The sequence below is a fragment of the Trichosurus vulpecula genome, chromosome 3 (assembly GCF_011100635.1).
Source record: "Trichosurus vulpecula isolate mTriVul1 chromosome 3, mTriVul1.pri, whole genome shotgun sequence".
NCBI lineage: Eukaryota > Metazoa > Chordata > Mammalia > Diprotodontia > Phalangeridae > Trichosurus > Trichosurus vulpecula.
The window spans coordinates 326,676,304-326,702,664 of NC_050575.1; the positions used below are offsets into that span (position 1 = coordinate 326,676,304).

The following is a 26,361-nucleotide window of genomic DNA, read 5'->3' on the forward strand; positions in this document are numbered from 1 at the left end:
CCCGCAAAACACATTTCTCCATCCTTCTTTGAAATAAAACACAGACCAGAAAAAAGGTAAAAGTGAAGTATATTTGATTCAGCATTCAGGCTTTACCAGTTGTTTCTCTGGAGTTGGACAGCACATTTCATCATAAGTCCTATGGAATTATCTTGGATCATTGTATTGCTGAGAGTTATTCAGAGTAGATCATCATACAATATTGCTGTTAGTATGTATGATGGTCCACTGGTTCTGCTCATTTTCACTTTGCATCGGTTCATGTAAGTCTGTCTATTTTGAGAGCATCCTGCTAATCATTTTTTATAGCACAATAGTATTCTATCACTATCATATACAATAACCTATTCAGCCATTCTCCAATTAATGGACATCCCCTCAATTTTCAATTCCTTGCCACCACTAAAACAGCTGCTATATTTTCATACACGTAGGTCCTTCAGTGTTTTTTTTTTGTTGTTGTTGTTTTTTGTTTTTTGTTTTTTTAAGCATTTTGGGATGCAGACCTAGTAGTGGTATTGCTTGGTCAAATGATTTGCATGGTTTGGCCTTTGCACATAGTTCCAAATTGCTCTCCAGAATGGTTGAATCAGTATACAACCTCCCCAGTAGTACATTAATGTTCTGCTTTTCCCACAAACCCTCCAACATTTGTCATTTTCTTTTTCTGTCGTATTAACCAGTCTTGACAGGTAGCTCAGAGTTGTTTTAATTTGCATTTCTCTGAACAATAGTGATTTAGAGCATTTTTTTATATGACTATAGATAGCTTTGATTACTTTGTCTGAACTGCTTGTTCATATCCTTTGAGCATTTATCAATGAGGAATGGCTCTCTTTCCTATAAATCTCTTATTCTCTCTTTAAGCCAATTCTGATGAAAGTTAAGGTTCATCTCCTTCCCCCAGTTTCCCCTTCCACTGTATAATCTCAGGCCTATTTTATGTCAGATAACTTACCTCATTCTGTCTCTCTTACTTTTACTTTGTCATTCCTTATTTTTATATTTCTTTTTTTTTTAAGGTAATCATACCATCACATTTAACTCTAAATACTTTTTCTTTCTGTCTACATGTACTCCTAACTGCCCTAATAATGAGGTTTTTAAGGGTTATAAATATCATTTTCCCATGTAGGAATATAAACAGTATTTAACCTTAGTGAATCCCTTATGATTTCTCTTTCCTGTTTTACCATTTTATGCTTCTTTTGCATCTTATATTTGAAAGTCAGATTTTTTTGTTCAGCTCTGGTCTTTTTATCAGGAATGCTTGAAAATCCTCTAATTCATTGAATGTCCATTTTTACCCCCCTGAGGGAGTATACTCAGTTTTGCTGTGTATGTAGGTGATTCTTGCTCGTTGTAATCGGAGCTCTTTTGCTTTCTGGAATATCATATTCCAAGCTCTCCAATCCATTAATATAGAAGCTGCTAAATATTGTGTTAAATCTGACCATGGCTTCATGATTATTTCTGGCTGCTTGCAGTATTCCCTCCTTAACCAGGGAGCTCTGGAATTTGGCTACAATCCTAGGAGTTTTCATTTTGGGATCTCTTTCAGGAGGCGATCAGTAGATTTTTTTCTATTTCTGTTTTACCCTCATTCTCAAATATCAGGGAAGTTTACCTAGATAATTTTTTGGAAGGTGATGTCTAGGTTCTTCTTTTGACCATGACTTTCAGCTTTCAGGTAGTCCAATACTTAAATTCATCTCTTCTGGTTCTGTTTTCCAGGTCAGTTATTTTCCCAATGAGATTTCACATTTTCTACTATTTTTATTTCGTTTGTTTCTTCATGTTTCATAAAGTCATTAGCTTCCACTTGTCCAATTCTAACTTTTAAGGAAGTATTTTCTTTAGTGTGCTTTTGTACCTCCTTTTCTATTTGGCCAATTCTACTTTTTAAGGAGTTCCTCTCTTCAGTGAATTTTTGTATATATCTTTCAATTTAGCCTATTCTGGTTTTTTAAGGCATTCTTTCTTTAGTTTTTTTTTTGTACCTCCTTTACCAAGGTGTTGACTCTCCATGATTTTTGTGCTTCACTCTCCTTTCTCTTCCCAATTTTTCCTCTATGTATTTCTTGACTTTGAATTCTTATGCTACAGTGGGGCACTATGCCAAGTGCAAGGGTCACTGTCCCAAGCTTCAGGTTTTTTGTATAGTTGTTTTCAGAAATAATTCTGGGGACCTGTAGGTTTTTGGCTGTTCCACCATGTTATATCTGGGGAGAGGTGTGTTTACTATTCTCCTGTACTGGTTTGTGAACTACCTGGAATTGTGAGCAGGATCTTTGCTTCCCTCCTGCCACAAACTCTGCTGTGCTAGTGCTCCTCACTCTGAGACTAAGACCCAGGACTATGACCCAGATAACAAATATAGGCAATGCAACAGAGTCCTGCCACTGGTGCCAGAAAAGAGAAACATGTAAATCTTCTGACTGGTTGTCTGATCCCCTTACCATCTGTGGGCTGAGAGGTCTGGAAAGCACCACTATTGCCACTGATACTGTCACACTGCTGCTTGCTCCTGGTTTGCTGGGGACTGGTCTGCTTGCCAGTGCTGAACTACACTCCTCTCACTCTTGTTACAGCAGACCTTTCGCGCCAACCTTCTAGGTTGTCTTGGGCGGGAAAATTATTTCACTCCATCTTTTTGTGGGTTCTGCCTCTCTAGAATTTGTTTAGAGTCATTATTTATAGGTATTTATTTGGAGGAGTGTGGGGGAGAGCTCAGATGAGTCCCTCTACCTTTACTCCATCATCTTGGCTCCACCTCCCGCATAATCTAATTTTACTAATCAAATCCAGTTGATTTATAAACTAAAGCATTGAACAACTCATGGGAAAATAGTAATTTAAATTCAGATATTAAAGCAGAAGTGACTTTTTTGTACTCAAACCATATATCATATATATTGCATAGTATCTGTAAGTTACTTGGCATCATTAACATAGTAATGTTCTATTTTTTAAAAAAGATGATTATATTTCGTTTAAATACTATATAAGATGTGATGGTCACCCTCTTCTAAAAAAGATAACTATAAATAAGAGACTTTATGCTTAGCGATTTTTTGTTTGTTTTATTGAAGGCATTGATATCTATTCATTTCATTCTCACTCCCAGTGGAATAATAATAAAAATTACTGGAATTTGTTCATTCAGTGTTGTGCTATCCATTTCTAAATTATGAGTACTGTCATTAAAGTGAATAGCCTGTTGCTCCTTCATGGCAATGTTTTAGGAAGATATTGCTGAATTTATTGTGAAGAAAAGTTCATATGATTTAGACTATCTTAATTTGTAATTGATAATGTTCTTAAGACCAGATAGTTTTCACAAAGCTGTTGGCACGTTTTTCAGTAAATTATACTCTATTGTGAATTACCGTACTTAGAATGAAGTCCTAGGGAAAGTTAACAATAAACACAAATAAATAGTGATGCCATGATTGTGGGTGAATATTCTCTGCAAGACGAAGATTTGGAATCCTTTCAGTCTCCCCATTTTTTCATTTCTCTGGCTTAAGAATGATTGACAGTGTGATAAAATATATTCAAGCTGTCTTGTCATCGTTGCCCGTCTTTGGATGAGCCTCAACTTCACACATTTAAATTGTGTGATGATTGTTAAAATAATAGCCTTTATTAAAAAAGGAACTGAATGTTATTAAAAGTACTGTGAAATTTTGTAAGGCAAGCCAGCTCATTGCCATCTTACTCATTTCTGTGCTCATAGTCCAATTTCAGTGTTTTTTCAATATATCTACTAATGGAACAATTCTATTCAAAATTCAGGTATGAAGAAAGTAGGCATTTTTTATCGAATTGGTTTTTCTAGTGTGTATGTAAATAAATACTTTTTAAGTTGACAATCTCAAATAGGAAGCAGAATTATGTACAATATTTTGAAGCATTTCACCTCTATACCAAGGATTCTTTACTTTTTTTATGTCTCGGAGATCTCCTTAGAATAATCTTTTTTATATATAAAATAAATAACAATTACAAAGGAAACCAGTGGTATTGAAATAAAAATTCCTTAGGTCAAACTCCTATCCTGAGGTATATATACACTGGCCAAAACCTTGTATACCTGGGTCAAGGAGTCACATAGATTGGTAGCAATTTGTTATTTTTTTGCTTTTTTGAGATTATACCTTATCATTTTTAAGTTTTGTTTTTGATCTTGATTCTAACTTGTTAATAATTTGTTTCCTGTGTCAGTGTCTATGTGCGTATATTTGTGTGTGTTGGGATGTTGGTAATAGATGCCTTTCCTTGTTCAGCTCATTCTGAGTATATTATTTGGATGGGAGGCTTCTCTATGATAATCTCTGAATCAGTTTTGTGCTCGTAAACCACGTTTTCCAACTTTTTTTCCTGCTATCTACTCCAGTGTATGAAGCACTGAATCAAAAGTAAATGTTGATTTAATTTTAAGGTTCTGAACCTATATCTTTGTAGAGCTTTGCTTCCTTGTTCTAAGTAACAATTGTTAACACATCAGCTACATTTATTTTTATGGCAGTTGATTTTGCAAGTGCTTATCATGAGCACTGCAATTCAAAATGATCAAATATATATCCCATGAGATGTTCTTTACTCCTCTTTGGGTCCCTTATAAAAAGTGGTACCTTCATTTGCCTCACCTGGGAGAAGTTCTGTGTAATTGAGTTAGGTGCAACTTCATTATTAAGATTGGTTTAATTCAGTTCTTCTACTTAATGTTTCCTTATTGATCACTGAACAAGGATCTTATTTCAAGTACTAACAGCTGTCATTACATAAAATACTAAAAGCTGTAATTCAAATATTTTCATCCCCTTTTTCTACCACCTTGTCATCATGGCAAAAGAGGGTAAGAGCTTCAAGGGACAGAGTTGTTGGGCTTTTTTTTTTTTTTTTTGTGAATTACTGTAGCCAACAAATTCATTGCATGGTGATTAATGTCTCCTTATTTAGCTAGGGTTCTTAGAAAGTAAACACAATATGTTGCCAGTACCACACTGAGAGCATTTCTATCATGGTAGAAACTTCTCAGAGCTTATGTTTCACTGGAGTAGTCTGCAAGGACCCAGGTCATTTTCATGACATCAAGCATTAGAGATTGATTTTGTAGAGGATACTGTTAATTACTGATGGAAAATAAATAAATTTCCATGAAAATGTGAAAATTAGACTGAACTGCATCTTTTAGAAGGGACAACTTGCTGTAATTTTCTGTCTGCTGCATGGAAAGAGTACTGAACCTATCAGACAAGAGAGAACTAAGTTCTAATACTACTTTCTAATTGAGCAACCAAGTAAGTTATTTAACCCGTTTTCTTATCTTAAAAAAGATAATATTTAGCTCAAAGGGTTGCTACATCAAATGAGATTTGTTCGAATTTGAGTTCTGTAAATCTCACAGCACTGTTAGCTATTAATATGGGTGAATCTGTTCTGGGTAAATTAAGAAATAGTAGCTAAATACAAAGAAATAAGTTATTCTTTTAAAATTACAGGGAATATTTTGGGTCATCTCGGTTTTTATAATTATTCCTTAGGAATATGTTACATATATTATCTATGTAATACATTGCTTCTCTATAATGTTCCATTTTGGCATAATAGAGATATTAACACATAATGAAAAGGCATCTTCAGAAAAGACCCTGTCATTATTAAAGTGCAACTTTGTTTTTGCAGGAATTAAAAAATACGTTGTTGGCCTTATCATAAAGACTTCATCTGACCCAACATGTGTAGAGGTAAGACTTCTCTTCAACGTGACAAAAGGCTAGTTCGGTCAAGTAAGCACTAGCTCTTGAGTTCAGAGGGTCTGGATTCAAATCCCATCTCTGATGCTTATTCTTTTTCTAGGTCATTTCACTTCAGCTGTATGATTGGGGGTGGGGGTTACATTAGGTGGTCAGTGTGGTCCTACGCAGTCTGGGTCTATTTTAAACCAGGTTTATGTATAAGAATATCCTCTTACCCTCTTGGCTTTCCTGTCCTCTTTCTTTGCCTCCTTAACCTTAACAATATGTAGATTCGCTTTGATCAGAAACTATTTAGACCCTTTTTATAAGCTAATCTCACCCTTTTTCCCCTGACTTCTTTCCTTAGAAAGAAAAGGTGTACATTGGAAAATTGAATATGATTCTTGTTCAGGTAAGCTTCCTACTTGGGTGTTGTTATATAGAAATATATCTTATGATTTGTGAAGTTGTCCAAATCAGTACTTACATATAAATAAGAGTGGATCCAGGAAAAAAATGTAACTGTAATGGTATTGGTTTATATTCCTGCATATTTTTTAGCTCCCTTTACTGGGAATGAAAATACAGTAATGTTTAGAGATCCTAGTACTCCTTAGAAAATATTTTCGAGCTTTGGCATTAGATTTCAGTCACTTCTGGAGAGGCTAGATACCAGTATATGCAGTTCACAGCCTTGGAGAAGTATAAATCTTTAAGGGCTTTGGCTTTTTTTTATTCCTAATGTCTTCTAATAGGTTTGTTCAATGAAAGATGATCATGACTTCTGATCTTCTTAATAAGAAGTGTAATGTGAATGGAGGCTGTTGTCAAGCCTCATCATTTAGACAGAGAAGAATAGATGGTACTGACATAGAATTTTAAAACCTCTTTGATGTTCTCAGGTAGCTCATGGTCAGTACCAGCCTAAGGCTTGCTCCTTTTTTCAGAGGATTTTTTTTTAATTGAAGGAAGAAAACATTTATAAGTAATGCAAAATAATTTTGCATTTTGTACACTTAGATCTTAAAACAGGAATGGCCCAAACACTGGCCAACTTTCATCAGTGACATTGTAGGAGCAAGTAGGTCCAGTGAAAGTCTCTGCCAGAATAATATGGTGATCCTTAAACTATTGAGTGAAGAAGTATTTGATTTCTCCAGTGGGCAGATCACTCAAGTGAAAGCAAAGCATTTGAAAGACAGGTGAGTATTCTTTTATAATTTCATAATAGAATTGTCTAAAAGTTATTACTCTTCCAAGATAGAATTATTATACTTGAAGAAATAGCAACTTTTGAGCCTTGATTTTTTTGAGTGCAGGGAACTTCAGAATTGTTCAGATGATGGGGTAAGAGAGAAAAGCAAGTCACATAAGAAAAGTAGTCCTAAAGCAAAGAACTATGGAATCACTCTAAACTGAGTTTTTGTGATCATCTGTCTCCAGGACTAGTATTTTTTGCGGTGTATTTTTTTTTCCTCCAGTTCTTACTAGTTCCCAATAGCCAAAAAAAAAAAATGTGTGTATATATCCAGGTAGCTTTTTTGGCATGCTTATATACTCAGATAATTAATTAATTAATTAGAAGTTATCGTTTCTCTTCCATGAATGGGAACCTTTTCAAACTTAAGGAAAATAGCCCAAAAAACATCCCCTTCGCTAAGAGAAACATTAGTGGGAAACAACTTTTTTTTATTTCAAGATAGATGTCTAGATGTTGTACACAGGAATATAAAATCATATTGGGGGAAAAATACATAGATGTTGCCATTCCTTTTTTTCCACCAAATATTTGGGCACAAAGGAAGATTTTAGTTCTCTTTTTCTGGATTAAAGGTATTCACTTGACTGAAGTTTTTAGTGTAGAATTAGATGACAAGATTAAGCCGGCCATCAGAAAGATGTACATTATTTGTTGTTTAATAGTCCAGAGGAGTATTGTTACAGCACTTTTTGGAGTTAAATTAATGGACATGTTGCCTTACTACTTTCTAACCCTGGAGATGATTGATAGTTGGGAGGGAAGCAAAGATACACAAATTCTCATGTATCTTGAATTGTTTAAGACCAAAGTAACCTACAAGACAGGGTGCTTTGGTCATAGGATCATTCATAAAGTAGAATGTTAAACTTAGCTTCTTATATTCTTGTTTTCATATTTAGAACAGAATAAAAGGTAAAAAAGAAATTGCTGCTTGTATTTTGTAATTAATAATATTATAATTAACGATTCATTCTAAACATTTTCATCACTTTTTTATAGCATGTGCAATGAATTCTCACAGATATTTCAGCTGTGTCAGTTTGTGATGGTGAGTAATTTTATTTTCAATTTTTTAAAAATGGAAACAATTTATTTTAGGAGACAATTACTGTGAGTATATTTTTGTTGCAGGAAAATTCCCAAAGTGCTACGCTTGTACATGCCACTTTGGAAACATTGCTAAGATTTCTAAACTGGATTCCACTGGGATATATATTTGAAACCAAGTTAATCAGCACATTAATATATAAGGTATACTTAATATTTTTTTTCCCTCCTAATCATTCCATTAATAGCTGCTATTGGCAATTTTCCAATTGTATGTTTTAATGCTAGATAGTGGTGTTGTATATGTATATAAGGTCATCCATCTGTGTGTGCATTTCATTGGCTTCATGGTGTCTTGGTTGTTCCACTTTCCATTGTTTTTTCAACGGTGGAGAATGTACAACTTCAGTCAAATTAATGCCTTTAATCCAGAAAGGTAAAAGGTGATTATTTAGGCTGCTTACATTGATCTGTTTCTGGATGTTAGTTTTTATAGTAGATCCATGTTTAATTGTGTTGATATTTAATAATGTTGATGATACAATAATAATACAGTTAACATTTACATAGCCCCTACTATGTGCCCCACATTGTGCTATGGAGTGTTACAGTGACCTCATTTGATCCTCACAACAATCTTGGAGAAAAAGTGCTAAATAAATGTTAGTAAAAAGATGGTTTGGATAATGTTACTTTTATGTATTATCTAATACTTAGAGATGTGGTAAGTCTTAATGTGAGTATATAGTAGTAGTTTAAGAATTCAAGCATCAAAAATGTTAAATTTTACTGGGGGAATAGTAGTAATATGTGGCAATTCATTTTTATCTATTCCCCTATCACTTATTCATGCCTCCACTTGGTAAGATTCTACTTAAACACTTTTTATGGGTCCATTATTAATGTTACCCTTTTTTGCCTCCACTAAATAGTTCCTAAATGTTCCGATGTTTCGAAATGTTTCTCTGAAGTGCCTCACTGAGATTGCTGGTGTGAGCGTAAGCCAATATGAGGAACAATTTGTAACACTATTTACACTGACAATGATGCAGCTAAAACAGGTAACTTGTGATTCTTCTTTAGAATCATTTAATTTTGATGACATTATTGTTGAAGGTAAATCAATGAAAATACTAATTAGAATTCTGTAATTGTCATGAGGAAATCAGTTTGCTGACAATTACTTAAAGAGTTCATCCAAAGGATAGGTATGCTATGATTCTGTTACATCTAGGCCTTGTTAACCCAATCAAAAGTTGGAGTTCTGGGCATAAAAAATAATGTAGAAATATTCCATTTACTCAGTTTATATTCAGAGCTTCTCGATGTTGACATTTTACTTAATAATGATTTACAGTGTTAGTGACATGAAAAATAATCTATGAGCAACAGGATGAAGTTCAATAGGCAGGGAGTGGGGATTGGATGGTAATAATAGCAGGAAACCCTGGAAGTCTTTGAATATAGGCTGAAAATTGGAATAACAAATTTCTGGAATTCATCACTTAAGAATAGGTAAAAGAAGTGCCATTTTTTATTGCTGAATCTGTACCTTAATACTATATTTAATTTCAGATGTTACCTTTAAATACCAATATTCGACTTGCTTACTCCAATGGAAAAGATGATGAACAAAATTTCATCCAGAATCTCAGTTTGTTTCTCTGTACATTTCTTAAAGAACATGGTCAGCTTATAGAAAAGCGACTAAATCTCAGGGAAACGTTGATGGAGGTAGGAATTTTTTTTTTGTTTTCAAATGAAAACAGATATATGATAACACTGAACACTAACAGATGGATAAAAGTGTAAGTTTTATTTCTCATTCATCTTTATCTTGACAGAAACTTGAAATATATTGTAGAATTTATTTCTGCTCCAGACACATTCTACACATACATAGTAAAGTTTTAGATAGGGATCTTTCATCAGAGTACCAGGTCATATAGGGGGGAATTTGTGTAAAAAAGTTAATTTGACGTAGGACCTTTTTTCCTAACACATACCTTCCTTTCTTTGTATAGGCGCTTCACTATATGTTATTGGTATCAGAAGTCGAAGAAACGGAAATCTTTAAGATTTGTCTTGAGTATTGGAACCATTTGGCTGCTGAACTATACAGAGAAAGTCCATTTTCGACCTCTGCCTCTCCAATGCTCTCTGGAAGTCAACATTTTGATGTTCCTCCCAGGAGACAACTTTACCTCCCTGTATTATCCAAGGTAACTAATGTGCACGGAAATGACTGCGTAGTTGCCTTTCAAAAACCCGTCCTTCCTCCTGCTAGAAAATTAGATGAACCAAGTTTGTGGTATTTGAGGCTTAAAAGTAGTAGAAAACTTAGATTGAGAATAATTTCTTACTTGGACCTCACCCATTTCTTGGCTGCCAGCATAGGACTGTATTGGCACTTATTCACTCTTATCTAGTTCATTTCTTTGCCTAGTCTTCAATACTCTTGGTGACATGACTTAACTCTCTAACAAGAAACACATGTGTGTCTCTCCTGTATATCTTGGGTGATGTACTGTTTTTCCAAGGTTTTGTTATTTCAAAATTCATAAATTAATCAGGTGATGGACACAGTGGCTAGAGCCACTTGCGAGACAGGAAGGCGGCCTGCATTTGAACCCTGCCTGAGACATTTTAAATGTGACACAGCTATGGAGCCTTGGACAGGTCATTAAATCTTCCCTCTGCCTATATTTTGTCATCTGTAAAATGGGATGATAATATTATCTATTTCATAGGGTTCTTGGCTCACCAAAATGATTATTTCATAAACGTTTTTATCCGTTTATTTTTGCTGTGTGGATTGTTGGGCTCTATAATTTGCCCTCTCAGGTAAGCATGGATCTCTTTGAGAAGACCCTATCATGTTTTGGTGCTGAATACAAAATTCTCTAGAGGAAGGCACCCAACCTAGTAGGTAGATCCTCTAATGTTTAAATATTCCCTCCCCCCGTACTGTAAATAGGTCCGTTTATTGATGGTGAGTCGAATGGCTAAACCTGAAGAAGTGCTCGTTGTAGAAAATGATCAGGGAGAAGTTGTGCGAGAATTTATGAAGGATACAGACTCCATTAATTTGTATAAGAATATGAGGGAAACTTTGGGTAAGTTGATAGTAATGACTTTAAATTTGAACTAGTTGTGAATATTCTGAGATAATGATAATGGGAGGCTCATGAGCAACAGTTCTGAAAACTGCAGCTTTTCAAGTTGCCTTCAGAACCTTGAGGAGGAGTAATGGTTAGCCAGCCTCCTGAGCACCCAATCAGCCAATGCCAGGGGGAATTTAAGAGAGTGGGCCTGGAGAGGATACTAGACCATTTTGATAAACTATAACGCTATTGTTGGAAATTATGATATTTGTAATAAGCTTTGTAAAATCAAGATTCTAAAAAGTCCAGCTGTTAATTGGTGGTAAGTTTGCCATATTGTATGTGTCTATGTGTGTGCAAATTGAGGTGACAGTGTTATTGCCTGCTGTATTGGAGATACACATAGCCATTTACCTATGTAAGTGGTTTTATTCAAGGTGAGCGTGCTTGAACACGCTTGAACTTTGTGCTAAACACAAAGTTGACAACATACTTTTTTTTAAAAAATTATCATTGAAATGTGTTCTAAAATGAGATATTTGTGAAATGCTTATTAGTACAGTGCCTGCCACTTAGTAGGCGCTATATAAAATTCTTCTTCCCTTCTGTTTCCCCTTTTCAGTATACCTTACACATTTGGATTATGCAGATACTGAAAGAATAATGACTGAAAAACTTCACAATCAGGTGAATGGAACAGAATGGTCTTGGAAAAATTTGAACACTTTATGTTGGGCAATAGGCTCAATTAGTGGAGCGATGCATGAAGAGGATGAAAAAAGGTTTCTTGTTACAGTCATAAAGGTATGTTGTAAGTGTAGGTTTTGAGCTTTGTTTGTTTCTCTTAAATTTATGAAGCCTGTTGGGGAGGTATGTCAAACAAAGGATATATAATAATACTATCTAATTCAGAATATTGTGATAAAGCGTGGTATAAATCTTAAGGCACCACATAGCTTACATTTACTATGGATAATTCCTTTGCTTAACTGACCTGACACGTGGGGTTTTGGTTCCTATTGTCCAACTTCCTGGGGCATAGAAGAAGTTGGCAAGAAAATAAAACCATTGTGTGTATATGTTACATACATGTCCCTTTCTTGGAGATTGAGATTTTTGCCTACTAATTAATCTGTCTAAAGAATCCCCCTTAAAAAGCTGTAGGTAATTCATCCCCAGAAAAATGGGTATTTTCCTTTCTACTCAGATTACAAGAAAACTTTTCAGTCTGGTTGATTGTTACCATCCTCTGAATGAGATTTTCTTTTATATTACAGGATCTTTTAGGATTATGTGAACAGAAAAGAGGCAAAGATAATAAAGCTATTATTGCATCAAATATCATGTACATAGTAGGACAGTATCCAAGGTTTTTGAGAGCTCATTGGAAATTTTTGAAGACTGTGGTCAACAAGTTATTTGAATTCATGCATGGTAAGGTTTTTTAATTTTCTAATTATGCCTCTATTTTAAAAAAATTTTTTTGGTGAGAATAAAATGCTTAAATGCTTTTCCCTTGTTTAGAAACCCACGATGGTGTCCAGGATATGGCCTGTGATACCTTCATAAAAATAGCGCAAAAATGCCGCAGGCATTTTGTTCAGGTTCAGGTTGGAGAAGTAATGCCATTCATTGATGAGATTCTGAACAACATTAACACTATCATTTGTGATCTTCAGCCTCAGCAGGTATGTTTCATAGCTGGTCAGTAGTTTCATAAAGTATATTACTGATAGAGAAATGGACTGAATCAGTAGTAGTTGGGGCAATTACCAAGTTGTGGTTCCTTAGATGTAATGGGTCCCCATATTTAACATTGTTTAGCTTTTCCAATATTGGGGTCTTTATAAGGAAAAAATTTAAAGCTAGGAAGTGAACTGAACATGCAGCAGATGACATTTTATTATGAATTTAGGTTGATAGTAAAAAAATTTAGACTTTGGTTGTGAGAGTTATGTATATGATAGGTATTCTGAAAATAGCAGTTCCGTTTACTTAAAATGGTCTGTGATGTAGGGAAAAAATGAAGTCTCCCAAAAAGGTTATTCTTGTGAACCAAGTTTTTAATGCTGGGGGATGAGTAGGGAAATGCATTAATAAGAAGAGCACCAAAAATTTTCAAATTGCTGAGTATAATTTTAATTTTAATTTACTTTCCATACTAGGTTCATACATTCTATGAAGCTGTTGGATATATGATTGGTGCGCAAACTGACCAAACAGTACAAGAACATTTGATAGAAAAATATATGCTACTTCCTAATCAGGTGTGGGACAGCATAATTCAGCAAGCCACAAAAGTAAGTGTTCTATATAGTTTTCTTGGGAAATTTTAGGAGTCACTGATGTTTTGGGAAAGAGTGCCCAAAAAGCAATCAAATGGGCATAGACCTAGTTTTTCAAATAGGTGTAGACCAGTATACTGTGAGGTTATTTAATAAGTCATACAATAGTAGCTGTGATTCATGTCAGAAAAGACAGCATACTCATAAATTAAGTCATGGATTCTAACTATATTTGACTTGTGAAAACAGTTATTTGGCATTTTGCAACATTGTAAACATCAAGATGTTCATACAAAGGCATTCATTCATTCATCATTGTCATGGGAAGTCTCCTTGGTGAAGTCCAAGTAAAAGGGCTTCTCTATTGAAGATGATTAGAGGTTCTCTAAAAATGCTATTAGCCATTATTTATTTGCATTGACACCTGGAAAATATTACAAGCATCCTCAGTAAAATTTACAGTAATGCAAAGCAGTTGTGCTAACCATCCATGCTAGAAAGACAATGTGGATGAAAAATATATTGTCTGAATAATAATATGCAGCTAGATAGTTGGACTAATGTGTTAGTCAATCAGTAGGCATGTAGCTTTGAAGAATCTAGAGATTTTAAGAGGCTGGAGATGAAGATTGAAGATGAAGAGGCTGGAGTTCAGTTCTTGACATTGGGGATAACCTATGTATCAGAAAAGCATGGAGATGGAATGTCTTCTGTTAGGAACAGACGACAGCAAATTTGGATTTCCCTTGGGTACACTTTTGAAGCTTTGTGGTTGGGCAGCAAGGTGGCACAATGGATGGAGTACTGGGCCTGGAATCAGGAAAACTCATTTCCTAAGTTCAAATCTGGCCTGAGAGACTTATTAGCTGGGTGATCCTGGGCAAATCACTTAACTCTGTTTGTCTCAGTTCCTCATCCATAAAATGAGCTGGAGAAGGAAGTGGCAAGCCTCTTCCAAATTGGAATCCCAATGGTTCGGAAATGACTGAACAACAGATTATATGAACAAGAATGAAATGAAAAGGCTTGAGGAGATGATGGTGTATATAAATGTCAGAAGTACTCACAGAGCATCATTAAACTTCAAAATATTTTTATAGGACTTTGGATCCAAAGAATAAATAATGATACTGAAAACTTTTAAAAAATAGTGTTCAAAAGAATGTAATATACAATTCAGTGTATATTGTGTCAGGCCAAAGTTGTCCTGTGGGCATGTGGGAAATTTTAAATTGTCTGTAAAATACAATCTTCGTTTCTACTATAGTAGTTTCATTCTATGAATGTCATTTGTCATCTGGGCTTGACTTCCCTTATAATTGAAAACTTACTGTTATCCTTCTCTTCCTCCTTCCCTTCTCATTTAGACACATTATACGTTATTCCATTTCCACCAGTTTAGTGCACTGAATTGCAAATATTTAGATATCATTTTTGGTTTATAGTATGTCAGATTACTTAATCTTAACCACATGGGATACATTTTTTCTTACAGAATGTGGATATACTTAAGGATCCTGAAACAGTTAAGCAGCTTGGAAGTATTTTGAAAACAAATGTAAGAGCATGTAAAGCTGTTGGTCACCCCTTTGTAATTCAGCTTGGACGGATTTATTTAGATATGCTTAATGTGTACAAGTGCCTCAGTGAAAATATTTCTGCAGCTATCCAGGCCAACGGTGAGCATTTCTAAATTCTTTTTTTATTGCAGTTAAGTAGGAAATCTTTGCTAAAGAAAGTATACTTCCTTTTACTATGTACAACTTGGCCAAGATTAGTCCAATTACATATCTCAAGGAAGACTAATTTTCAGGAAATTAGGACAGTATAGTGGTGTCCATTGTGAATTGACATAGGATAGTATGGGAATTGAGGTTATATTTGGTTTGGCCTGGTTTTGTATATAGGGAATGATCATCTTAATTTTCCCTCTACTCTAAGCATATAATAAGAACCTTCAAGTGTTTTGTCATAGGAAAAATATGTATTTTGAAATATTATTAGGGTAAAAGACAGTTGAAATGTGGGCTTCTCTAATATTCAAATGGCCCAGGAGGCATAGGTACAGCAAAAGTGTGGAGGGTGGGGTGTAGGCTTCGGAATTGCTGAGATAAGTCTCAGGGTCTGACTCTGAGTCAATGAGGATTTGACCCTCCTGATGCATGTTCACCTTCATAAGAGAGGCCACCTGATGGAGGGGGGAGACTTTCCAGTAATTTTCCTGGGAAAAGAATGTTAATTTATTGGTATATCTTCCAGAATAAATACATCGTATATTTTATCTAGCACAGGAGTATACAAAAGGCATTCAGTCTCCAGAAGTTCAAACTGTTAAGTAGATTGAACGTAAATTTGTAAACCTATGTAGGGATACAGAAGCACCTATTATTAAACATAAGACTTCATAGCTGCTTCTTTTCTACTTTTTTTGTCAAATTATAAATTCCAAACTGCCCTCCCTCCCTACCTGAAACTAGAGGCTACCATTTGATACCAATTTATAAATACATGTAAAATCATACTCTTAATACCTTTTATCAGTTCTTTATGTGGAGGTAGATAGCATCTAACTTTACAGGTTCTTTGTAGTTTATAATCAACAGGACTGAGTTCTTTGAACAATATTGCTGTTACTGTCTCCAACGTTCTCTTGGCTCGGCTCATCTCGCTCTTCATTATTTCATGCAAGTCTTTCCATGATTTTCTAAAAATCAGCCTGCTCATCATTTCTTAGATCACAGCAGCATTCCACGACAATCATGTAACAAAAACTGTTTAGCCGTTCCGCAATTGATGGTCATCCCCTCAGTGTCCAGGTCTTTGCCACCACAAAGAGCCACTATAAATATTTTAGAACATGTAGGTTCTTTTCCTTTTTCCCTTGTCACCTTGGGAAACAGACCTAGTAGTGGTGTTGCTGGGTCAGAGGGTATACACAGTTTTATGATTCTTTGGGTAGAATTACAGATTGCTCTCAAATAGTTGTGGGATCAGTTCACATTGCCACCCACAGCATGCATATTAGTGTCCCAGTTTTTCCACATCTCCTCCAACATTTGTCATTTTTCCCTTTGGTCGTTTTAGCTAAACTGATAGGTATGAATAATATTTCAACGTTGGTTAATATATTTCTCATCATTAATAACTTAGAGCATTTTTTTTCATGTGAAAATGTCATTTTGATTTTTTTTTCTTCAAAAAACTGCCTGTTCATTTCCTTTTACCAGTTATCAATTGGAGAATCAGTCATTCTTATAAACTTGACAAAGTTCTCTATATAGTTGAGATGAATCCTTTATCCAAGGAAACATCTATAAATTTTTTTCTCCAATATTATCTCTTTCACATTTATTTGTCAAACACAAGATTACTTAAAATCATTTATTACTGGATATTGTATGTCTACTCTTCCACTGTTCTGCCTTTCTATTTATCTTGGCAGGTAAACTTCTAAGTATTTTATGTCTATGGTTATTTTAAATGAGGTGTCTCTCTCGTAGTGTCTTGTTGGTAATATATAGAAATGTTGATACTTTACGTAGGTTTATTTCAGGCTGGGCAACCTGTGGCCTTTTGACTGAATCCAAATTTTGCAGAAGAAATCCTTTTATTCTGTAAAATTTGGATTCAGTCAAAAGGCCACACTTAAGAAGGCCTCATGTGGCCTTAAGGCCACATGTTTACCACTCCCAGTTTATTTTACATCCTGCTGCTTGGCTAAAATTGTCATTAAAATTAGTTTTTTAGAATTCAATATTGGCAATCATTGGACTCAAAAACTAGGTTTTTCCAACCCTAAAAATCATGAGTCTTTATTTTAATAAGATATATTTTTTTAAGATATAATGCCTACAAGATTTTGAAACTTACAGAATTTTATTACTTTTTCATTTTTTTAGGTGAAATGGTTACAAAGCAACCCTTGATTAGAAGTATGCGAACAGTAAAAAGGGAAACTTTAAAATTAATATCTGGTTGGGTGAACCGGTCTAATGATCCACAGATGGTAAGTAGGAAATTTATTTTTGTTTGGGTTTTTTGTTCTCTCTTGGAAGGATCTATGATCAATTCTTTACATAGTATAATTCTAAAAGAATCATAAGTATGTTACATTAGTGAACTTTTCCTAAATATTGGAAATTAATTTTAGAAATCCTTTTTAGCGTAGTCAGAAAAAAAAATCCATGTATTGACTGTGTTTATGGTCAGCACAGTGAGAATTAGTCTTTCAAAAAAAATTGTATTTGTTTTATTTGTTGTTTTTTTACATTATTAGTGTCCTCCCACATCCCCAACAAAGGTCATTATTTTCTCTCCCCCCCCCCCCCCAATTTGGATGTGAGGTGGAAATTTCATTTGCATTTGATTTAAAGCATGGGGGAGGACTTCTTTATCAGCCAAAGTATACAAAGGATTACAGAAAATAAGAACATTTTAATTCCATAAGATTGGAAAGCACTTAGGCTTAAACAAGATCAGTATAGCTAAAATTTAGAGGGAAACCATTAGGTAAGGGAAAATACATATTACTGAAGATGAACAGCTTTCTAATAAATTTTTTTTTCAAAAGAATTCAGTGTTTTACATTGCAAGAAGCAAAATGTTTTGTGGAAGATGTTGATGAAGAGTTTTCCTTCTGAACCACTTAAATCTACTGTAAACCATGTAGTAAATTGTGATATAATATTGATTTAGAATCAGTGAATGGTATAATAAATTCCTAGTTTCAAGTTTACCGATTAAAATTTTTATTTTCTTGCCTCTTAACAGGTAGCTGAAAATTTCGTTCCTCCTTTGTTGGATGCAGTTCTGATTGATTACCAGAGAAATGTTCCTGCTGCTAGAGAACCAGAAGTACTTAGTACAATGGCCATCATCGTCAACAAATTAGGGGGGCACATAACGGCTGAAATACCTCAGATATTTGATGCTGTTTTTGAATGCACATTAAATATGATAAACAAGGTATACTACTTAGATCTTGATTTTGGCAAGAACTTGTATAGGCATAATAATCCTGTTAAGAGTGACCATTAAATTGGGCCATTTTTCAAAAATAACAAGGAGCCATAATTTTTTTAACACCTAATAATGTCTATAAATCTAGCAGCGGCATGATTACTTGCATAATTCTGCAGACAACACAATAAGTAGCATCATCACAAAATCCTTACTCATTCAATCAGTGCTTCCACATCATCCAAATAAAAGATCCCTGTGCTTATTTTAATAATGTCTTTTGATTATTTTTTACTCAAACCTTCCCTTGTAACAAAGTACAGTTAGGTAAACAAATACCTGAAAGCATGTGCCCAGACTCTCTTGTCTCCCTATAGAGTAAAGTAGGATGTATTCATCATTCTATTATGAATACTTAGGTATAAATACAGATGTTTCTTATTAAATACCTTCTTGGAACATAGACCTAGAGAGGGTTTAACTTAGAATTTCTGTGGTCCTTTCTAGCTCTAAATCATAGATTGCACATATTAGAAAATCACCCCATATATTTTTGCTTCTTGATTATCTTATTCTCCATATTCCTAAATTTGCTGGATTTGGAGCATAACTCCAAATTGATGTTCAATTTGGTTGGGCCAATTTACTATTCTTAAGAGCCAACCATGTGTATCAGTGACCCTGTCTGTCCACAAATCTTGTTTGACAATTGTTGACAATTTCTGTTTCTTGGTCATCTTTTGTTAGTTTGATTAGTAAAAAAAAAAAAATGTACTTAGTTCTGATTTTTCTTTCTCACATTTTCATGCAATTGTTAATAGCTTAATGTTTACTAATAATTTATTCCCAACATAAGTTGAGTAGCATGAGTATGTTATTTGGAATAGACACAGAAATAAGAAGTACCATGGTTCTTGACTTCAAGTAGCTAGTTACAATGAGAGTAATCTCCATAGGGTACTTAATTCCTGCATAAGAGGTAGTATTCTTAAAATAGATTAGGTATAGATGGTATCTAAGAATCCTTTTCATAATTGCCTTATCCTCTTTCCAAAGAAGTGTGACAAGAGAATGGTACAAGAAAATGCAGATATTTTGGTTTTGTTATGGCCTTTGCTATGCTTTGTATTCTTTAAACTGTCATCTGCAAATGTCTGACTAGTCATATGTGCCAGCATTTTCATTTGATTCTTAACTAACATGCAAACATACCTTATAAGTTCAGTGTGTTTGATTACTTAAAGTTTGTGAAGACTTTTAGCTGCTATTTTTATTAATAAAATATACTAGTTGATACATCATTATAAAATGGCATACTTTCATGACTAAATTGAAATCTACTTAAGAATTAATATTATATATTTAATGTGTTGTTCCTAGGAATTACCAGGTTTATATATGGTGCCTCAAAACTTGGGTTAGTCTTTTGTACAAAGCATAACTCCTGGCACATGACTGTTGATTAACAGATTGCAGAAGCTTTTCAGTCACCCACTGACACCCTAGGTTTGTCTTTGAAAAAATTGCCCCCAGAACTGTTTGTGTATAAAAAACACGTAAAGGTGATAGGCAAATAAATAAAAGTTCAGTTTTTATAGTGCAGCCTTAAGAAGAAGGTAAGACAGAAGTGAGTGATTGCCGAGGTCATACAATCCCGTGACAATAGTCCTCGGTTTTTGGCTCTTTGCAACCTCTAGGTGATAGAACAATGGTATATAAACTTTACTTTTTTTTTTCTTCACCCTCTATCTGTAGGACTTTGAAGAATATCCTGAACACAGAACAAACTTTTTCTTGCTACTTCAGGCTGTAAATTCTCATTGTTTCCCAGCATTCCTGGCCATTCCACCTGCACAATTTAAATTAGTTTTGGATTCGATTATTTGGGCTTTCAAGCATACTATGAGGAATGTTGCAGATACAGGTAATAAAAAATAAAGGAAATCTAGTTCTTGTCATTCACCTCTCCAAGATTTTATTTACTTGAACTGTTTTGTTTGAGGTATTTATTACAAATAAACTTACAAGATAAATAGGAATTTACATCTTAACTTTACAAATTTGATTTCAGAATGTTTGAGTAGAACATACTGATCGTCTTGCTGTTGTCAGCAAGAGTGCACAGCATTAGTTTGTTTCTAGAATCTCACAAAAGTTAATTTGATAGTAATGAATAGAGCTGCTTTGTTGTACTGTTTGCACTTGGAAGAAAAGATAACAGTATGATCTCTCTATCTCTTGGCCATTTTCCATTCTGTAGGCATGTGGTACAGGGTAAGGAAGACTTGAGTTCAAGCTGTGAAATGCAACAAACATTTAAATTTAATTTTTAAAATTCTGTGCTTAATGCCACCACGACCACCACCCCACCAAATTCTATATATACGGCAGAACAGAAAGAGGATTCTGTCTGAAAGGTTATGGTCTCCTATTCACAATTCTTTTAATAAATGCCACATCTTTTAACACTGCCCTGGTTTTCTTTGCTTCTTTTTGAACTTTTTTCACATTTCTTAAGTACCTGATAAGATACAAGTACAAAATGTCTGAATCTACAGAGAATTATGTATAAAAGATAGTAAGTCTCACTTAATAGGTTTTATTAGATTTAAATATTTTTGTGTCTTGGCCTCATTCAGGTTGGAATGGTTCAAAAGGTAAATTTTACATGAAGAATTTCGTAGTAGAAAACCAGAAGGAGTGATTCCAATGAAATCATGTTAAATTAGCAACTATTTTTACTTTGGTTGCTTTGCTAAAATAGAATTGATGGGGGAAAAAAAGAATATTGCATATTTGCTAGCTTATCTCTTCAATATAAGTGATTGTGTATAGTTCAAGATGATGTTGTTTTATCAATATTATGTATCTTAAATAATATGATTAGGACTGATTAAGTTTTATTCCATATATTTTAGGCCTACAAATACTCTTTACACTCTTGCAAAACGTTGCACAAGAAGAAGCTGCTGCTCAGAGTTTCTATCAGACCTATTTCTGTGATATCCTTCAGCACATCTTTTCAGTTGTGACAGACACCTCACATACTGCTGGTAAGAACATGTGAAGGTCAAGTTCCGAATTCTGCAGTAGGTATCGTCTATGGTTTTAGCCTTTAAGAATATTGACGATTTTCACATTATCCACAGGTTTAACAATGCATGCTTCGATCCTTGCATACATGTTTAATTTAGTAGAAGAAGGAAAAATAAGTACACCATTGAATCCTGGAAACCCAGTTAACAACCAAATGTTTATTCAGGAGTATGTGGCTAATCTTCTCAAATCTGCTTTTCCTCACCTGCAAGAGTAAGTAGTATATAGTCTTTAAAGTTTGCCTTTTGAATGCAATTTGTAGAAATATTTGATTTCATCACTGTTTTTGCTTTTCAGTGCTCAAGTTAAACTGTTTGTAACAGGACTCTTCAGTTTAAATCAGGATATCCCTGCTTTCAAGGAGCATCTTAGGGATTTCCTGGTTCAGATAAAGGTATGTTGTTATTCAGATTTTCTTATAATACTAACTTCATTACTGTACAGAATACAGATAACATGTTGTACCTTCAAACGATCCTTTTAGTTTTAAGAGGATATTAAGTATGGGATAGGTCAGGGGTGAGGCCTTTTGACTGAGTTTTATAGCAACCCCTTTTTAGGGGATTTGTTCCAGTGAAGTTTGGATTCAGTCTAAGGGCTGCACTTGAGGACCTAGAGAGCAGGTTCCCCACCCCTCGGATCTGTGATTTTTAAATTGATTATCTACAAAGCAAAATTACGTGTGTCAGACCTTATTTTCTATTTGGGTTTATAAGGCAGCAGTGGTAATATTGTGATGAGGGAGCCCACGTGTCCTTAAATAAGTAGAGGAGGCTGCCATAGGAAAGAGATGTAAGGTTAATAATACACATTTAATTTTCTCATTTTTCTTGTTTCTTTTCGTATGTCACTGCCCCTACTATCCTACCCACTTTCAAAAACTTGTACGTAATATATATGGCATTTATTTCCTGTTTTTTTATGTAATTATAATGAATTCCCTGTGCTGCCTTGCAATTGGACACAAACTGATCTTAGATTATTCTACGTTAAAAGTTACATTTGACTGGAGATTATCAGTTGAAAATTTGATTAAGCAATCTTGTGCTTTTTCTGGCATTTGCAAATGGCAAATGTACAGCTTAATATGATGCTTTTTCTTTTTGGTGTTCATGTAGGCCTTAAATTGAACTGTTCAAACTCACGGAAAAATCATAGGGAAACATGAATGGGACATTACTGATGTCCACACTAGTGTATTCATTTATGGGCCCCAAAGAGCTATCAGAAATTGAGAAATCCACAAGATTCCACAAAAAAAGCGAGATTCTAAGATTAAGTTCACTTGAAATCTCACTATATTTTACTCCAAGGATATCAAGATAGCACATGACCTGCAACACTCCTAAATTTTGCTGAACCAGATTAAAACATTGGGAAATATTTAAACGTAAAAAACATACTAGAAAACAGAAATAATGTTCATTTGCGGCTAAGTTAATATTCTGCCTCCAGGTATGTTACAAGAAATTAATCACTGAAGTGCCAATAATTTGATGGACTTGTAAGGTAGCTAAGAACACTTAGGAAAGAATTTTAGAGTTACAAGACCAGTGTAGTAGGTGGCACAACTCAGGCTAGGGAGAATAGAGTTTGAATTCTGCCACAGACACTTAAAACTTCTTTGAAGACCTCCCTCCTTAACTGTCAATTTCTTCATCTGTAAAATGGGGAGAATACTAATATCACCTGCCTCAGAATTGTTGTGACAGTGATAATCAAGTGAAATAATTTCCATAGATGCCATACAATTTGTGTGTTAGTAGTATGATGTAGTGGTGGGAGGATATACCTTGGAGTAGGAGAAACCACATTTGCTGTGCACTAAGCAGTGTGTAAATGTGAACTTGGTAAGTTGCTTAGGTTCTCTAAGCCTTGGGTTCCTCTTCTGTAAAAGGAAGAGGTTGAATTAAGAATTAAATACTCTTCAATCCTGTTAGGAGTACATCACCTTGCATAGAGTGAAGATCAAATTCTAATATAGTATAATTCTATATTTTTATAATGCTAGGTAGGACTTATAGGATATAGATATAAAGCTTAAACTTTTTATTTGCTCAATGTTTCATATTCAGTAACTTCACTAAGACTTTCAGGCACTCTATAACCTATTTCACTGAGTGAAAAGTGAGTTAAATGTCAATACCTCCATTTCTAGGAGATAAATATTTTTTACTTAGTTATCTTTATAGTGTGCTTTCAGTTTGTCATCTCTTATGATAATTACTATAATCTAGTTGCTTTTAAACATGAATAAAAAATTTTTTTTGACAAACTCTGGCATTTAAGGTTTGCCTTGCCAATTTAGCTGAATTAAAAGGTGGTCATTATTTCACTATCCTGAATCATTTATTTGGGAAATATTGTTTAATAATGGGTTTACTCTGGATAAACTTGTGAAGTTTTTAAAATTTGGCATTTCTTTTTATTTGAAATATCTTTAAAAGGAAAAAACTACTGAGTATGTTGTGTGAAATAAGCATTTAAACAACCCTTTTTACAGGAATTTGCAGGAGAAGATACATCTGATCTGTTTTTAGAAGAAAGAGAAACAGCCCTTCGACAGGCTCAGGAAGAGAAACATAAACTTCAGATGTCTGTCCCTGGCATCCTTAATCCACATGAAATTCCTGAAGAAATGTGCGATTAAAAATCAAAACAAGTTATGCTGTTTTTTTTTCTGTACAGCTGCTTTGTTGTGGTAGAAGAAAACAGCATTTGGATATTTGTTGACCAAAATGATGCCAATTTGTAAATTAAAATGTCACCTAGTGGCCCTTTTTCTTATGTGTTTTTTGTATAAGAAATTTTCTGTGAAATATCCTTCCAATGTTTAAGCTTTTGTTTCAGTCATCTTTATTTAGATTTGCATGAAGTTGAGAATTAAGGCATTTTAAAAAACAATATTACTTCATGCCCATTTTGTGGCTGGGATGGGGGGAAGAAACAAATTGAATTTGAAAAAAATATACTTGTAAATTCTATTGCAAAATTAATACAATTTTTTCCTGTAACAATACCAATTTTTAATTAGGGAGCATTTTCTTTCTAGCCTATATTTCAGTCTAGAAGAAAAGGTTAATGAGTAAAACAATTGCGTTGTTAAAGGATTATTACAGTGCTGCATTGTCTTAAAAGGTAGCACCACTTGGACTGAATTGGATGGCTAGACTACATGTATTACGAGTCTGTATGGCAAGTTTGCAGCAAGATCATGTGCATATCATCCCATTGTAAAGCAACTTCAGAGAGTATGGGAACACAGTTAGTTATTTTTACACAGTTCTTTTTGTTTGTGTGTGTGTGCTGTCGCTTTGTCGACAACAGCTTTTTGTTTTCCTCAATGAGGAGTGTTGCTCATTTGTGAGCCTTCATTAACTCGAAGTGAAATGGTTAAAAATATTTATCCTGTTAGAATAGGCTGCATCTTTTTAACAACTCATTAAAAAACTCTGGCTTTTGAGATGACTTATACTAATTTACATTGTTTACCATGCTGTAGTGCTTTAAGAACACTACTTAAGAGCAAAATAAACTTGGTTTACATTTATTTTTCCTTTATTGACTCAATTATTGATGTATTATTGGAAGTGGTCATCTTTGTGTTGAGTCAACTTAACGTAAAGAGTTTGGAACCTGGGATAGAAACAGTTGTATGATGGACAGGAAAATGTAGCTTTTAAATTGCTCTATGTAATTACAGAAACATGTGTGTCTGTATGTGTATATATACATATATATGTCTACAGATTATCAACCTGTTTCTAAACATAAAAGTTTTATGAGTGTACCCTTGTATAAATCTCCTTTTTTTCTGTCAAATGGAGGTGAAGGAATAGAACGTTTGTCAACCAAAAGGAACTTTGTAGAATTTCAGGAAAACTAGTTGCCTTTTTAATTGCATTCATTGCTATCTTAAAATAATCTCATACTGCTTTGTTTCTTTTTAATATGTAGGGATTAATTCCAACTAAATTGCTGTGATTTCATTAAGGAAAGAGGGGAGGGTATGGCTAGACTTTAGTATTTTGATTTTGGGACAAAAATGGGTCAACAATTGGAAGGGACTAGGACTTGGGGAAAGTTGTAGATAAAGGGAGTACAGGAAAGGGCATGATTTGGTCCAGAGTTTCATTTCTGATAAAAACATTAAAGAGCCTAAAGAAGTAAGATCATCTGTACACAGTCAAGCCTTGAGAACTTGGTATTAAGAGGTGGTTTTGGTCATTCAGAACCATAGGACTACAAGCTGCCCGCCATCTTTAGGTGGGCGGCAGAAAAGGCATTTGTCAGAATTTGTTTTCTGGTGACTTGTGTTTTAACTTCAACCAAAAAGAAGTTGTTGTAGTGTAATGTTTATATGCTACATCTTAAATATACTTTAAAGCTTTTTTTGTAAGACAAATCACTTCATGATAATGAATGTAATTTTAAAGTTGTATTATAACTATTTAAATAGAAAATTATTTAATGCCTTGTGAAAGCTGTTGCAATTTCTAGGTTGTAGCTGTAGTAAATCTCTGGAAAGCATAAAAAATGGAGTTTAGTACATTTAGTCCTGGTTCTGTGCCTGTATTTATGTTGGTTGGAACACTTCAAGTTATCATGATGCCATAGTCTGGACAGTAAATATCCATTCACTCAATTTTTCCTATATGGATAGCTAGGCTACTGCAGCTATTTTGTTTTAAAATACATTGGGCATATCCCATGCTAGATTAAATCTTAGCTTGGGAAAAAAATGAGCAAAAACCAGAAAAAATTTCAGATGACGTTTATAATGATTGTCCTAGCTAGTACTCTCCCACTTCATCTATGAGAAACTTAAGTGTTACATTACCATTCCAAGTACCTTTTTTTTCCCC

The 26,361-nt window shown here is 34.3% G+C and overlaps 1 protein-coding gene across 1 annotated transcript in view; it reads left to right on the top strand.

Annotated features, from left to right (window-relative positions):
* The window catches only part of XPO1 (exportin 1), a 52,984-nt gene extending 26,937 nt beyond the window's left edge, over positions 1-26,047 (top strand). The window contains exons 6-26 of the mRNA XM_036748641.1: positions 5,692-5,753; positions 6,112-6,156; positions 6,765-6,946; positions 8,005-8,053; positions 8,137-8,256; positions 8,985-9,113; positions 9,628-9,786; positions 10,077-10,274; positions 11,030-11,168; positions 11,779-11,960; positions 12,434-12,590; positions 12,681-12,844; positions 13,322-13,456; positions 14,937-15,120; positions 17,341-17,447; positions 18,212-18,406; positions 20,156-20,324; positions 21,319-21,453; positions 21,550-21,709; positions 21,794-21,890; positions 24,000-26,047. Coding sequence (XP_036604536.1) covers positions 5,692-5,753; positions 6,112-6,156; positions 6,765-6,946; positions 8,005-8,053; positions 8,137-8,256; positions 8,985-9,113; positions 9,628-9,786; positions 10,077-10,274; positions 11,030-11,168; positions 11,779-11,960; positions 12,434-12,590; positions 12,681-12,844; positions 13,322-13,456; positions 14,937-15,120; positions 17,341-17,447; positions 18,212-18,406; positions 20,156-20,324; positions 21,319-21,453; positions 21,550-21,709; positions 21,794-21,890; positions 24,000-24,146 — 2,915 coding nt within the window. The 3' untranslated portion in view covers positions 24,147-26,047. The remainder of the gene's footprint in view (positions 1-5,691; positions 5,754-6,111; positions 6,157-6,764; positions 6,947-8,004; positions 8,054-8,136; positions 8,257-8,984; positions 9,114-9,627; positions 9,787-10,076; positions 10,275-11,029; positions 11,169-11,778; positions 11,961-12,433; positions 12,591-12,680; positions 12,845-13,321; positions 13,457-14,936; positions 15,121-17,340; positions 17,448-18,211; positions 18,407-20,155; positions 20,325-21,318; positions 21,454-21,549; positions 21,710-21,793; positions 21,891-23,999) is intronic.
* The last annotated feature ends 314 nt before the right edge of the window (positions 26,048-26,361 follow it).